Source organism: Nematolebias whitei, chromosome 10 (assembly GCF_014905685.2).
Source record: "Nematolebias whitei isolate Nwh7 chromosome 10, NemWhi1, whole genome shotgun sequence".
NCBI classification, from domain to species: domain Eukaryota; kingdom Metazoa; phylum Chordata; class Actinopteri; order Cyprinodontiformes; family Rivulidae; genus Nematolebias; species Nematolebias whitei.
Window position 1 is genome coordinate 29,514,289 of NC_056507.1, and position 11,309 is coordinate 29,525,597.

At 40.7% G+C, this 11,309-nt stretch overlaps 1 protein-coding gene across 1 annotated transcript in view; it reads right to left on the minus strand.

Moving 5' to 3' along the window:
- Positions 1 to 1,804: 1,804 nt before the first annotated feature.
- fads2 (fatty acid desaturase 2) overlaps positions 1,805 to 11,309 on the minus strand; it is a 17,052-nt gene continuing 7,547 nt past the window's right edge. The window contains exons 2-13 of the mRNA XM_037683547.1: positions 11,139 to 11,304; positions 9,026 to 9,136; positions 8,647 to 8,844; positions 8,426 to 8,527; positions 8,196 to 8,321; positions 8,047 to 8,107; positions 7,885 to 7,961; positions 4,762 to 4,859; positions 4,108 to 4,204; positions 3,720 to 3,799; positions 1,963 to 2,088; positions 1,805 to 1,856 (exon numbers count right to left, since the gene is read on the minus strand). Of these exons, the coding sequence (XP_037539475.1) occupies positions 1,805 to 1,856; positions 1,963 to 2,088; positions 3,720 to 3,799; positions 4,108 to 4,204; positions 4,762 to 4,859; positions 7,885 to 7,961; positions 8,047 to 8,107; positions 8,196 to 8,321; positions 8,426 to 8,527; positions 8,647 to 8,844; positions 9,026 to 9,136; positions 11,139 to 11,304 (1,294 nt within the window). The remainder of the gene's footprint in view (positions 1,857 to 1,962; positions 2,089 to 3,719; positions 3,800 to 4,107; positions 4,205 to 4,761; positions 4,860 to 7,884; positions 7,962 to 8,046; positions 8,108 to 8,195; positions 8,322 to 8,425; positions 8,528 to 8,646; positions 8,845 to 9,025; positions 9,137 to 11,138; positions 11,305 to 11,309) is intronic.

Sequence of the window (11,309 nt, forward strand, 5' to 3'; positions counted from 1 at the left end):
GGAAGACCCACAGACTGACAGACAGACAGACAGACAGACAGACAGACAAAAAGACAAATAGATTGTCAGACATACAGACAGACTGACTGACAGGTAGGAAGACCCACAGACTGACAGACAAACGGACTGACAGATGAATAGATTGTCAGACAGACAGACCAACAGACTAACTGGAAGGAAGACCCACAGACTGACAGACAGACAGACAGACAGACTGACTGGCAGGAAGACCGACAGACTGACAGACGGATCAGCAGACAGACTGACAGAATGACAGACAGACCAGCAGGAAGACCCACAGACAGATTGTCAGACTGACAGACAGACCAAGAGACAGTCAGACCAGCAGACAAACAGACAGCCTGCCAGCTAGACAGACAGACAGACTGGCAGGAAGACCCACAGACTGACAGACAGACAGACCAGCAGGAAGACCCACAGACAGATAGATTGTAAGACAGACAAAAAGACCCACAGACAAACAGACAGACGGACCAGCAGGAAGACCCACAGACAGAAAGCTTGTCAGACAGACAGGCAGAAAGACCCACAGACAGAAAGACAGTCAGACCAGCAGACAGACTGACAGAAAGACCAGCAGGAAGACCCACAGACAGACAGATTGTCAGACAGACAGGCAGGAAAACCCAGACAGAAAGATTGTCAGACAGACAGGCAGGAAGACCCACAGACAGACAGACAGACAAACAGTCAGTCAGACCAGCAGGAAGACCCACAGACAGACAGACCAGCAGACAGACTGACAGACAGACCAGCAGGAAAACCCATAGACAGATTGTCAGACTGACAGACAGACCAAGAGACAGTCAGACCAGCAGACAAACTGACAGACAGACAGCTAGACAGACAGACTGACAGACAGACAGACAGATAAGCAACTTCACAAAAATCAACAAAATATTTGAATGTCAACCGTGTTGTTTTATTGTGGTAAAAATGTTCTCGTAAAGATCTGGGAAAACAAAAACAACACAACTTCATCGCGTGCAGCTAGTTGTCAGGATGTAAACAAACCGAACATCTGATCGGTGTTTGGCTAAAAGTTTGTAAATGTCACTACAAATCAGAAAGGGTCTGACCTAAAGCTGGTTGAAGAGCTTGGAGCATCCCACTTAGCCTCAAGTATTCATAAACAAAATATTTAGTCTATTCATCAATTTTCTAACATTCTGAAAGCAATAATTTGTGACGTTCTTTCAGTTGTGATTTCAGTTGGTACGTTGCAGCTGTAGTTGCACTAACAGGAAACTTTAAACAAAAGCCAAAACACTGTTTGCTGCTCTAGAATGAACCATAAAATAAAGATGTAGTTAAATTTTTTATTGTTGCAAATGCAATATTATAAACAGCTAAAAAGACCAGATACAAATAAAACTATTTGTGGGTGTTTATGCAACATGTTTTTCAAAGAACATGAACAATTAAATGTGTACTTGGACAAAAATAACAAATCAAACAATGCAGCTAAAACATTTACAGATTTGTCAAAAGAAAATAAATGAACGCTTTGTTAAACGTTATTTAGGTTTCATAGCATAAATAACCATATCTCGCTTTTATCCTTAACCCTCTGTGCAACAAAATAAAACTATAATTATTAGTTTTTATATTTTTTCTTAAACATCAAAGTACTTAAATTTAAACATATCAAATATTACAACTAAAGCAGAAACTTCACTTTGATACAAACACAAAATGAAAGTATAAATTTGACTATATTTTCAAAGTCACACAGATTCAATCAGTTTTTGCAGCAAAATGAAGAAACATGTCTCTCCTTTCATCATTTATGGAGATATGCATCGAGCCAGAGCTCCCCCGAGGTCTTCAAAGAACTGAGAAAAGTGAACAAAACAGCACTTTATTGCATAAAATACATAAAATTATTGTATCTATTCATGTCTTTGATTTGAGGTTTTGTTGCTCATCCTTTTAGTCTACCTGACAACATCAGCCATTCCTCGCCACAAAGATTTCATCTCGTAAGGAATCCTGTGTTTTTCACACAGCGCTCGAACCCGCGCGGCCACCAGGTGGTAGTTGTGACGGGGCATCATGGGAAACAAACTTAGGGAGGAGAAATTTAAAATACACGTCTGTTAGATGAAACAGCAATTAAAGTCACTTTCCAACACCCTGGAGTAAACATTCCCAAGGAGGCCGAGCAGTGAGCAGTTCTTTTTAAACACCAGGACCACCACCCTGACCCGCTCCGTAGGTCCTCTGGGCAACACTGAACAGGTGTGTCAATCAAGACAGCAGTAATCAAATGTCATCCGCTCCGTGCCTCATTGGTGAAAAGCTTTTTAACTACCTCATCAACGTCTGAAAGTAGGGATGCACGATATTAACGGCACGGTATCAGTATCGGGCGATATTAGCGATAAAGTTAAAAATTGGCCATCGGCCATTCCATCAAAATAACTCACTATATATATATATATATATATATAAATATATATATAAAAATAAAGTGCTGTTTTTGTATGGCAACCCATGGACAAGGATGCCTGCAGTGCCAGTACAATGTTATGACATGACGTGCACTGTTGAGTTTAGATTTGCAAAAATTTACAAATTTGCACTGTTCAGTGTTGTCATCGTGTTAGAGAGTAAATGTCATGAATAAATTTGACATTAAACATATCCATTTTGAACTGTTACATCATTTTCAGCCAATTTTTGGCATCTGCATTTGGCAGCAGCCAAACTGACAAAGACCATGCAGAATAATGTAGTATTTTATTTTCACAGCAGTGAAAGCTCTGTAGTCTCTGTAAGTAGGTCTAGGGGAAAATATCGGTATTGGTATCGGTTATAGGCTAATTACGTTTTATCATATCGGCACATCGGATATCGGCCAAAAATCCATCCATCCATCCATCCATCCATTTTCTTTACCCGTTTGTTCCATTTTGGGTCACAGGGGTCGCTGGTGCCCATGTCCAGCAATCACAGTGCGAGGGGCGGGGTACACCCTGGATGGGTCCCAAGTCCATCACAGGGCCACATAGAGACAAACGAGACAAACAACCATTCACTCTCTCACTCACACCTAGGGACAATTTAGAGTTACCAATCAGCCTAACATGCATGTTTTTGGTCTGTGGGAGGAAACTGGAGCACCCGGAGAAAACCCACGCATGCACGGAGAGAACATGCAAACTCCACCCAGAAAGGCCCCTGGACCGGGGTTTGAACCAGGGACCTTCTCACTGAGAGGCAGCAGCTCTACCAGTTGCGCCACCGTGCTGCCCCGGCCAAAAATCCAATATCGTGAAAGGGTAAAAATCGTACTTTCTTCCAAGTCCTCAGATTCTGCATCAGCAGGGAATGGGGTTACCATACTGAATAAACCTTCAAAATGTTTCCGTCAACAGTCCCCCACCCAAACCTTTTCAGAGATGCTCCTAAACTTTCCATAAGGTCAATCAAATATTCAACCCATTAGTTTCTTCTAATTCCTACCACACCTGACTTTTGCCTTCTGAGGCCACCAAAGCTGCAGCCCTTTAAGCTATTTGGTACCCGTCGGCTGCTTTAAGAGTCGCCCAAGACTTTGGTCTACCCCTACATAAAAAATAATAATAATAATCCGGACACCCCTAGAACCAGGGGTGATTGCAGAAAGCATAGCAGTAGGGTGAAGTAGTAGAGAAAGTGATAAAATATGTGTCAAACTGAATTATTACACTTACTGGTGTTCGATTTGAAAGTTGAGGTGTCCACTGAACCAATCATTGAAGGAGGACTGCTCAATGTTACACGTGGATTGTAACTGAAAATAAAAGAGTGTAGATATTTTATAACGTTCCTCAATTAGTTCAGTTAGCCTAAAGCACAATATGGTGTCGCTGCAAAATGTGCTAAAGTTTTACATAAGGTTGTATTTTACTGTATTGTTTACTTTTATTATACAAACAATAAAACCAAGCACGATCATCCAAAACAACTTATTTGTATTCTTGGTCTGATAAAAAGCTCAGTGTTTTATTATTTGATGGAAAAATGTTGAGATCTCAAAACAGTTTTCAATTAAAAGCACGGCAATAAAAATCTGTTGAATGGAAGTCGTAAAGCAGGTACCTGCATGGTCAGCCAGTCCTGGTGCCTCTCGTACTCAATCTCCATTGGTATATGATTCATCTGAGTTACCCACACAAACCAGTGGCTTTCTAAAAACCTGTAAAACAAACAAACAAACAAACCAATAAATAAATGTGGTGTTAGCTTTATGATCAAGCTTTGTTGTCCTGATGTATCAATTGTCTTTAGGGGTCGTTCACATATTTCATCATTATCACTATAAACCATACACTAGGGGTTCATGGGCTGGTGCACACTTTTCAAATAGCAAAACATTATGACCAGTTTTTGATATGCCCTGAACAACTGACATGTTGTCAATCTCCCGTAAGGCAAATAGGTTCATTTGAAAGACATTTCTGTGAAATGGCTGCACAGACCAGTCCTTCCTCTAACGGTTCGTAAATCACAGGTGAAGCGTCCACGTCCTGCTCAAATGTGAGCTTTCAGAAATGAATCGAGGCGAGCGGAAGCAAAAGAGGCGGAGCAGAACTCTGCCGGGCTGAAGCAAAGCACGAGGCATTAAGTGTGTCAGTCTCCAAAGAGTGCGCTCGTGAAAATGATGAAATATGTGAATGACGCCTTAACAAATTAAAAAAAGAAATATCACGATAAATTAAAACTGTTTTTTTGTTGATATTTTTAGTTATTTACCTTACAAAGGTTAGGAGTGCCAGTGAGCCAAAGACGCCGTACAGTGGTGAATAACAGCAGAAGTAACGAAGGTAGTACGTCATGGCCCAAGCTAAATCCTTAAAAAAAATAAAAAATAAAAATAGTTTATACAGTTTCACAATTGATCAAAAGAATGAATTGTCTTATCTTTCAGAAATTATGCATACACACAGTGACAAACAACCCCGCAAATCTAAGCACCCCAACAGCATGTGCTGAATTTTGGCTGATCCCACATCTGTTATAAGAGAAAGGGATCTGACTGGTTAGTGGAGGACCTCAACATGACTCAAATGGTCCATAGTTGCATGTTCTATGTGTGGATGGGTGTTGTCTCATTGAGAGACTGTACCAGGGTTCTGTCTCAGGAGGTGTAAGACATGAAAATGGGATGTCATTGACATAGAGTTTTACCATTAGAGTCTCCCAAATCCCTTTCAAATGTAAAGTCATGCTTTTGTGAGGATGGTGTCCTCTTGTGGTGGGTTTCTGTCCTGCTTCTTGTAGTCACTCCTTGTTACACCTGTGAGTCTGCACTTGTCTCGTTATTATGTGTGTATTTAAGTCTGCGCCCCCTGTTCCTTGTCAGCTGGTCATTGTCTGGTGTCTGTAGATGTCAAGCTCTGCTCCTTGTGATTTCCTACGTGTCTCCTACTCGAGTAAGTTTTGCTGCCACATCAGCATTTTGGTTTGTTTAAATAAAGAGTATTTATTTTACGCTTAGGAATTTTCTGTGGTTTGCTTGCACCATTGGGTTCAACTTCTAAAACCACCAATTACAACAGTTTTGCCTCCCCACACCGTAGGCTCTTTCATAAAACAGTTCTGTGACCAGTCCGTCTTTATGCTGCCTCTGTCCGCTCATGAATCACAGACGGAGCCGGCCCTGTACCACAAACACTCAAACTTACAGAAAGAGTTGAGTTCTCCCAGCTTCGTGAAACCTAATGAGGCTTGAAGCAGAACTCAGCTGGGCTGATGTAAAGCGCAGCGCTAGGCATGTCGCGATAAACAATAAATCAATTAATCACATTATAAATGAAAATTATCGACCTCATTTTCATTAATCGGCTTTATTGTTTCTTCGTGTCTCTCTCTTTCTACCGAAGACACTGGATGACAAAAGGCTCAAATCTGGTGCTCTACACTGACCCCCTCCCTTTCTCTTTTCTCTTTTAAATCAGTGTTAACTGTCCAAAATTGCATTTTTGGATTATTAAAAGCAGCTAAGCTGAGAAGCTAAGCTAACAGGCCGACCTCTGGAAAAAAATCTCCATCTTGTCGAAGGTCCAAAATTCACGGTTGGAACCCATGTCTTAGTCTAAAAAGTTGTTTTTCTCTGCAAAAAGAAGCTGAGAACTTTACTGATTTTTTTATTGTTTTGTGCGACAAATGCTATGCTAAAGAGCTCAAACCACACAGAGTGTCCGCCATTTTGAGAACCAAAAAACAGGAACTAGAGACAGCCCATGTCATGTCAAGGGGCCTTCCTCCCATTTTTCTAAAAGCGACACGTTGTTCACTCCCTCACTATCCATCCTTTGGTTCAAACAGTCTTATACTGCCATCCAGTGGTCAAAAAGGTACTACACTCAAAAATTTACCAATGTTTCTTCTTAAATTTGACATTACTAATTACTGTCAAATTTCAAACAATATTATCGTTTATCGCAATTATTTCTGAGACAATTAATCACCCAGCAAAATTTGTTATCGTGACAGGCCTACGCAGAGCATTAAATGTGTGATAGACGTCTGTCTCATGTCGTTTTGAAAAACATGATGCATTGGTTTAGTTTAATGATTCTCTTTGTGACAACAAAGTCCATGCTCAATAATCCAGGTATACAATCCAACATTTTTCAGTCAGGTCATCTGGACAGTTTCTTTTTTTTTGTGCTGAAACGTTTCGCCTTCGGTCCGGAAGGCTTCATCAGTCAACTTCATCAGTTTCAACCAGTTTGACAAGACTGTCAAGAAGGAAGAGGGTCGGCAATGGAGGAGAGCGCATACCAAAGAGACCATCTTATCACAAGCAGAACTGGTTTGTTCAACTTTGGAGTAAGCTGTTGGGGGAAGAATCAGTTTTGTTCTGTGTTTCCTTGACTGATGATGCCTTCCGGACCGAAGGCGAAACGTTTCAGCACAAAAAAAATATATAGAAACTGTCCAGATGACCTGACTGAAAAATGTTGGATTCTCTTTGTGATTAACAAGTTGTATAATCAAATCAATCAATCAATATATCAAATAAAATAAATGTGTTGTTTGTTTAATCCTGCAACTGGATGCACCAACAAATGTAACCACTTCATCTTATTGAGCAGCGGCACTGGCTTCATTTTTCCCATGTCTGCTGTTCTGCCTCTGTTACTACCTCTCTTCGCACTCAGAGGCACATCAGGGACAGACTGACTCCAATCCCCTCACAACTTTGACACATTCAGAATTCACACAGAAGGACTCTTAAGACTCGACCTGAGTTGTCTTGTGATGAGTAACACAAGCGTGTTTCGATCGCAGCATGATTGGTCTTTTCCCTTTTGGCCCTGTCATAAATGCACATCCATCATCTATGGCAATACAGAACCAATATTCAACACTTAATACAATAAGATGGCACTCACCATCAATCTATACCTCTCGGTTACAATATCCCTCCAAACACAGCCACCTCTGTTCTGGTTGCTCATGTGGGTGCTCATGTGTACACATTGGTCCCAGTATTGGGTCACTGTCACACCTGTACACTCAACACACTGGGCAGTTGCACAGTACAATCATGTAGCCTCATGCAAACCCACAATGCAATCCCTCTCAACTCCATCAAGAGCGAGTCATGCTGTCTCATGTGCCTCTGAGGTATCCTCTGATCTTCACTCCCTGTTTTCAGTGACTGTCCAATGCTGCAGCATCGGTTTTACACGCCGTTTAAATGGAATCCTTTGCATGGCCGTCACTGATCTTTTAACGTACCTTGAAATCAAACAATTCATTTTGGGCGCTTATTTTAGTGTTTATTTTTGATGTTATGTTAAACGTTTATCCAATGACAAAGCTTCATATAATCAGCATCATAGTAAACAAAGTCCAGAATCTTACCACCCAGTCACGACGGGAAATCATTGTCTGCATGATCTGAATGTGGAAGTAAACTGGGATGAGCAGAGGTGGTCCCACTGCAAAATAAAATAGCAATAATATGAATTATTCCTGGTTGTTAAGTCAAATTATTATTGCATTTTTTTAATTCATCAAACCTACCAAGAAAGTAGTAGTGATGCTGGTAATTATAGGGCATGTGTTTGATCTTTTTAATGCCGTACTGTAACAAAAAGCAGTACAGAGGTAGATGAGCAGCTAAGATGAATAAGAATTAAAAGTACTTCTTCAAAAGTCTTTGAGCTACTTACCTCCACAGGTTGAGTATTCCCAAGCACAAAAACATGCAACATATTGACATCCGGATCTTTCCTGAAGATGTTGGGTTTGGCGTGATGCTGGAAATGTCGATGATTCCACCAGTTGGCTGAGGCTCCCTGTAAAACAGTGGTTTGACACCATCCATCCCTTATCTTTACCTTCTTGTTCCTTTCAGGGTGGCAAGCGTCAATGGTTTTTTTTTTTAATACACAAATGTTACCTTTAAATGTCCGATGACAAACTTGTGCACCAGGTGATTCCACTTGGACTTCTTAAAGACAGACAGGTGACCAAAGTCGTGCTGCAGCCATCCGGCCTGAGACTAGTGAAGATAAATAAGTGCATCAAGACTTTTGGTTTTTTTATTACGTTAAATTTAAATTGCCACAACAATTCCACTAACAGGTACATTATCATTGCTGTCAGAGGCACAATAATTACCTGAGCAGTTGCCAGCATGAGTGCACACAGTAATGTCAGCATCCAGCTCGTCCCCCAGTATGAAACCATGAGCCAGGCGAGGGCCTCCAGCAGCAGGATGTGACCCAGGTGGAGGCAGAAGAACAGAGGCCGAGCACGGAAAAGACCCTCTTTCTCCACTTGTTCTCGTAAATCCTCAAAATCCTGTATGATTCTCACCTGCAGAGGATAAAACAGAGTCCTTAAAAAAGGAAATACATAATTGAGATCATTCATTAAAATCTAGGAAATAGCTTTTTCTTCATGTATTTTCCCTCAGTGAAACAAACATGCAACTCATAACACACAAATGTCCAGATTCTCCTGACTTCTATTCTGGGAACTGAATTTAGAAACCCACATCTTTCTTCCCGTCCTGACTCGGTTCTGTTGGTGCCAACTCTCCAACCAGCAGAGGCTTCAGAAACTTCTGCACCAACTTTGGATCAGGATGAAAAGCAGCGAAGGCTTCCTGCGAAAGAAAAACGACGACTCTGTCAATGATTTCAGGGAGGCAGAAAAAGTTACTAACTAAAAAAAAAAATACTTGAACACAAGATTTCCCACTTCTACTGTACATTCTTATGCATTAAACACAGAAACAAGCCTGAAACGGTAATAAGAATGTCTCTAATGTTTCATATTGTTTTCTGTCGTGCTTTCATTGTCTTTATCTGTGCTGTTTTTACTAAATAGTTAGTGGACTTTGAGTGACAGGTAAATCCAACACTAAACTAAAAAGAGATCATTGAAGATCTGTAATGAGTTTAGATCCATACTATAACATCTGTTTTCTAATAAAAAACGTGATTATTGGCCTGAATGGCAATAAAGATTTGCACAATTAACTGGTCAGATTGACATTTAGAGATAATCTATTATGGCATGAGGTGATGTTTATTACAGAGTGAGCTCAGTTACACGTAAAAACACTGGTCAAAGGTCACGTTTATATTCATTTAACGTTAGTGATCATTTCTACATTGTCCTTAGTTCAAAAGATGAAAATCATAAATATCCCTAATTTTCATCTTTCTTTTTCTGGATGAAATTAACGTCCATTAAATAAAAATCACAGTTTTCTTTCTCAAAACATTTACAACTTTAGACTAAACGGCTAAGTTTTATATATAAACATGTTCTGGTTTTTGTCAGGTTTTTAAAACTGGGTCAGCACAATCTTACATTAACAGCGACACATGACATTTAACACCCCCTTCTTATTTATTTAACAGACAACAAAGCCGGGGTGCAGTGAGCGTAACCTAAGAACGCCTTCATCGCCCCCAAAGGAGTCGAGAGCGTCAGCTTCGTTCATGTGCTGCTAATTAAATCCACTTGATCCCTATTACATCATCACAAGCGTGAGCTGCTCTGTGGCAGCGGGGCTTTTGGGAGACTGATGGTTTCAGGTGAGCGTTCAGGTGTGCAAACACCGTAAAGACTGTTTCTGCATCATAAGGCCATTTCCAAACAATATGAAATTTATTTACAGAACTATAGAAATTAAATAACTCAAATTAGTTGACATGTAAATGGTAAATGGACTGTACTTATATAGCACCTTTATATCTTACCAAGGTACTCAAAGCACTTTACACAACAATCTGTGCCTCATTTACCCATTCATACAGCACTCTACTAGATCTATATAAAGACTAATCAGAGCTTTATCACATTCATACACCGATGGGACACATCGGAGGCAATGAGGGGTTCAGTGTTTTGCCCAGGGACGCTTGGGCATGTGACTGTTGGTGGAATTGAACCCCCAACTCTTGCATTAGAGGACGACTGCTCTAACCACTCAGCTACAGCTGCCCATGTAAAAAAAAAAAGTGTAAAAAACAAAACAAAAAAAAAACAATCAAGACTTTAGCCCCTTATTACCAGGAGTGGACTTTTTTCTCTCACTAGAGATAAATAAATAAAAAAATGCAAATCACAAGAGAACAGCCTCGATATAAAAGCTTATAAACCAGAGGACTTAGAACGATGTCCTTTACACAGATGAGTCACTTTTTGCATGGTGGTGGAGAGACGATGGTTTTGATGGGCTGGTCCAAGCTGAAATGTGGTCCAAATTATTTCACTTGAAGGAAGGAGAAATAATTATTTCCAACAGGGTGTCTGAAAATAACTGACTCAAAGTGTCCAAAGCCCCAGATCTAAGAGCTGTTCATCACCTGATACAAAACCAAAGTGAAGGAGAAAAGCCAGAATTCTTCAACAGTAAGTTCAAGGACGTCTGAGACGTTAATAGAACTGACTCTGGTTTTATTCTGGTTGAATAGTTACTGCCTCATGGGATGGAGTTGTGCACACATTCACTGCCTCTGCATTTTAGCTGATTTATTTTTAAACCAAAGTGTAACGTGTTCATCTTGTTAATGATGAGGTCTAGCAAGGACAAAATGTTTTCATTACGTTCAGACATGACTTCAAACTTGGGGTGTGCATTAAAGAGCAGTTACCGTGGCATCCTCTCCTCCATAGTGGCTGATGACCCTGAACCCACCCGGGTGTCTCCTGGCCCACTGAGTGATGTTGTAGACCTTCCTGTTGATGACGAGCCACTGGTCGGTCCTGCTGCTGTGTTTCTGGACCTCCTCCCAGGTGTAGACACCTGCAGCCTTCCCGCTGCC